At 37.0% G+C, this 4,484-nt stretch overlaps 1 protein-coding gene across 1 annotated transcript; it reads left to right on the forward strand.

Annotated features, from left to right (window-relative positions):
• The first annotated feature begins 427 nt into the window (after nucleotides 1-427).
• Nucleotides 428-2,675, forward strand: LOC109236418 (NAC domain-containing protein 35-like). Its single transcript, XM_019402597.1, has 3 exons — nucleotides 428-906; nucleotides 988-1,256; nucleotides 1,689-2,675. The coding sequence occupies exons 1-3, from the start codon at nucleotides 645-647 to the stop codon at nucleotides 2,340-2,342; spliced, it is 1,185 nt and encodes a 394-aa protein (XP_019258142.1). The 5' UTR covers nucleotides 428-644; the 3' UTR covers nucleotides 2,343-2,675.
• Nucleotides 2,676-4,484: the final 1,809 nt, after the last annotated feature.

Below are 4,484 nucleotides of genomic sequence, written 5' to 3' on the forward strand. Positions count from 1 at the left end.
AATGAGATAATTTTTATAGCCATATAAATATTTATGTCTTATTTTAGATCACAAGTTTTATAGATGGAGGGAGTATTTGATATTGGGTTGGTAAGGTGAAAAAATTTACTTCAAATAATATGTGAAAAATGGGAAAGAAATATTACTAAGCAAAACAAAAAAGCTTTTATGGTAGATATTAAGAAAGCTCCAAACCCACCGCTAGTCACCCTGTCCCCCTTTTGGCATGTCCCTTTCTCTTTAAACATCTTCAATGTAGAGGCTGAAAGCTATGTTGATCTTTCTATTAACTCCTATCCTATCCCCACCCCACCATTATATTTCTCCAAATGAAAAATATGAAAAGAAAAAAATATTTATTTATTTATTTATTTTCTTCTAACCCTCTAAAGTGAGAGAAGACTAAGACTTTTTAAGCTTGTGGGGGTGGAGTAGGACAATTTTAAAGAGTCCATATTTATCTATCCCTCCCTCAACCTGCAATTATCGTACAATAGCTCCATGTAATATAAAGGGAGGAAGAAAGGAACTTTAGCCAGAAGATAGGGAGTTGGATTCCCTTGATAAAAAGTTACTGTATTAAAGACTAAAGCTTAGAGGTAGTAGTAGTAGTAGAAAGGGCAGCTAGCTATATTATTTATTTTATGGCAATTGCCCCATTTACAAGCATGAGCCAAAGCCAACAACAGCAAGATGAGAGCAGCAGCAACAATAGAGATCATGATCATGATCATGATGCTGATGATGAGCATGAACATGACATGGTCATGCCTGGTTTTCGATTCCACCCTACTGAAGAGGAACTTGTAGAGTTTTACCTTCGCCGTAAGGTTGAGGGCAAACGTTTCAATGTAGAACTCATCACTTTTCTTGATCTTTATCGCTATGACCCTTGGGAACTTCCTGGTATAAATAATATTTATAGTTTCTCCCTTTTTGCTCCAATCTCTTATATTTTCCTCTAAATACTTGGTTTTCTTGTTTTAGCCATGGCAGCGATCGGAGAGAAAGAATGGTTTTTCTATGTGCCAAGAGATAGGAAGTATAGAAATGGAGATAGGCCTAACAGGGTGACAACGTCAGGCTATTGGAAGGCTACTGGAGCTGACAGAATGATTCGAAATGAGAGTTGTCGGCCGATTGGCTTGAAAAAGACATTAGTTTTTTACTCTGGGAAAGCTCCCAAAGGCATCCGTTCCAGTTGGATCATGAATGAATATCGCCTCCCTCACCATGAAACTGAACGATTACAAAAGGTAAATTATGCAAAAGAAAAAAGTAGAAATTTCACTAATCCGATCTAAACCTAGTTTTTTCCACACTAAATTAAGGGGCTAGAAGAATTAGATATCTTGCTTAATGATCTTTTTCTCCTCCCTTCTTGATTATAAGGTTGTAAAAGGTGTATAGATCCAAAAAGTGTCTATACAGAAAGAAACTCATATTACATCTTAATGATGAAAGTGTGCAAATTTATGAAGAAGATTTTTTTTTCTTTAATTTGTACGAGGAAGAAAATAATTGAGAAAGAAATCCATGTTGTCCGCAGCTAACATACCACGTTAATCACCGCATATTCACTTTTGAAGTGTAGATGAGATTGATGATTAATATTCAAGAAACTGATAAATTCTTCTGGCTGCAATTCCTAATAATTATATGGTTATAATAAGTATTTTGTTTTTCAGGCTGAAATTTCACTTTGCCGTGTCTACAAAAGACCTGGAGTAGAAGACCATCCATCTCTCCCTCGTTCACTTCCCACAACAAGGGCATCATCCTCTTCATCAAGAGCTCACCATTCAATTATCAAGAAACACCACCATCCACAAGTAGTACAAGATTATCGATTACTCTCTCCCAATTATGTAGGACAATCTAATTCCCAGCAAATCGACGAAAAATTGAACGAAAATAGTACTGCAAGTAGTACTAGCACTGATCATCATCATCATCGTCATGTTGGTACATCTCTCAGGCTCAGTTCTCATCAAATAACAGCTCTCACAACATCTACCATAACACCATTCTCTTCTTTAATTTCACCTAATAACACCGCAGTTGTTGATGATCTCCATAGATTAGTCAACTTCCAGAACCTTCACAATCATCATCAGCATTTTCAAAACCTCAGTAACCATAATATTCCTGCAGCATCGATAGCAACCCATCAGTTTTCTACATTGTTGCAGCCACAATTAGCACCACAACAGCCACAACCTAATTTACTGCTTCAAGGATCTCTTCAGCCGTCGGCTTTCTCGGAAAGATTATGGGATTGGAACTCAGTTCAAACTGATGCAAGTTGCAAAGACTATCAACCCAATAACCCCTTCAATTAATTAATCTCATCAATATTGAGCTGCACCTATATGCACATAGACAGATAAGTCTATATAATATCTGCTGTTGTTGCTGCCACTACTTTAATTTGATTTAAGTCTTCTTTTTCTCATCTACTAATATTTTTAATTAGCCATCATAAGTTAGTTAGTGCAGCTGGTCCAGATTATGTGGTATCTTTTATTAGGGTTTTGTGTTTAACTCAACTAGTATTAATTTTAAATCACTACTGTATTAGCTCTTAACTTATAGAGCTTCTTATAATTATGATTGTAATAATTAGCTGTACTGGTCTTGAAGTAAATAAAGTAGCAGCTAATTTTATGTTCTTAGGGAACTTGTGTTTCTTTCTATGTAGTAAAAGAGATTTCTTTGCTGATTCTAGTTAAATACAATTCCTACATCAGGGAGAACTTGGACCAAGTGTGAAGTTTTAACTTTGTATTTGTAGCAAGATGTGAAACCAATAAACTGAATCTAGAGGTTCATGAAATCAAGACATCGTATAAGGACTGCTTTCATTAGTATCTGCTAGTCAGAGGCAGATTTCAAGATTTAAACTTGGTGAAACGTTCGACCTGTAAATATTGAATTCATTGTACAACAACAATATACCCAATATTATCTCACACCGTGGGGTCTGGGCAGGGTAGTGTGTACGCAAACCTTACCCCTACCTTGTGAGGATAGAGAGACTGTTTCCAATATACCCTCGGCTCATATTGAATTCATTGTACTTTTGATATTATGAGTTTAGAATTTACATATTAATTAAAAGCTTTATGATATTTGTTCTGTGTCATAAATGCGGGGTTCAGTTGAATCTGTTGAATAAAGAATCTCTCTACCTCTTCTGTTAGTCTATTTTGTTGTTCGCTACTGTGTTAAAACACAAAATCAGAAAACTGCTAGAAGAATAAAAGAAACTGGAAAACAGTAAAGAATAAGAAATATTCCGAGTCCACAATTTGCTTGTGTGTCCTTAAGGAATTTTAACCCCCTCACAAGTTGCCAAGGTAATGGATTAAATCCTCCAAGGATGAAACGGAATAAACCTTCCTGCAACAGTGGCAATACAAACTGCAGGATACCAACGAACTCAAAGAACGGAGCAAAATCACACTTACGAATTTGAGAGAGAGAGAGAGACTGCGAATTAGAATGCAGTATTTTCAGAAAGAAGGAAGTTCTGTAATATTTTTGATGTGTTAAAAACAAAGCCATGCCTCTGAATTTATAGGCAATTATTGGAAGAGATTTGATTTTTGTTCTGGAAAAGTTGTATGTTCAGAAGTTTACGCGTCCTGTCGCGGTCCTATCGCGGTTACGCCAGGACCGCGGCCAAACTAGCCTTCTGAATCAGCAGCAGTGTTCTGGCGCGGTCCTAGCGCGGTTACGCCAAGACCGTGGCCAAACTATCCTTCTGAATCTTCAGCAGTGATCTGGCATTTAATTGATTATTAAATAATTAATTAAATAAATTTTGTCCAAAAATAATCTTATCGATCGATCATTTGACAAATCCAAATCCAAAGCCAAAGCCAAAGCCAAAGCCAAAGCCGAAGCCGAAGCCGAGCCGAGCGAGCGATGACGACGGCGCGAGGGTTCATTCTCTTCAACTCCTTTTAAGAGCTTTAAGAAGTGATTCTATATATAAGCACACAAATGTAGTTGTCCCTCACCAATGAGGGACAAAGAGCAAGTCAAAAGCTCATTTTATTCAAATTTTCATTTCCCTCCATTTTATTTCCCACCATTTCCAATTCACACTCTTAGACTTTAAAGCCCAATGCTTAAAGTCTTTGAAGCCCAATGCCTTTAAAGTCCAACAATCCCCCACATGAATGGGAATGGCTATAACAAGAATGATCATAGATGAAAGCTGTGTGATCTGCAAGTAAGGATTAATCGCATCTGGATAAGTAGGTTTCCCTTTGAACTTTCCGTAGTGAACATATGTCGGATATACTCGGTCAATCGGTAGATTTGATATCTTTGAACCGTCGAACTTTAGTGTATACCTAGACAACCATATGTCACACAACCAACCCTTAACCGTCTTTTGGTTCTCATTGTTGTGTTCGTTTCAGCCATGAACACCGCCTGGTTTCATAAGTGCGTAGAGAATTAGCCTTACAGAA

This window comes from Nicotiana attenuata, unplaced genomic scaffold (genome assembly GCF_001879085.1).
Source record: "Nicotiana attenuata strain UT unplaced genomic scaffold, NIATTr2, whole genome shotgun sequence".
Taxonomy (NCBI): Eukaryota; Viridiplantae; Streptophyta; class Magnoliopsida; order Solanales; family Solanaceae; genus Nicotiana; species Nicotiana attenuata.

What these genes read in the sequence shown, in the direction of transcription:
- LOC109236418 (XM_019402597.1), top strand. Translation starts at nt 645, where the DNA reads ATGGCAATTGCCCCATTTACAAGCATGAGCCAAAGCCAACAACAGCAA. An exon ending in TGACCCTTGGGAACTTCCTG is followed by an intron (nt 907 to 987) that starts GTATAAATAATA and finishes TTCTTGTTTTAG; the next exon opens with CCATGGCAGCGATCGGAGAG. An exon ending in AAACTGAACGATTACAAAAG is followed by an intron (nt 1,257 to 1,688) that starts GTAAATTATGCA and finishes TTTGTTTTTCAG; the next exon opens with GCTGAAATTTCACTTTGCCG.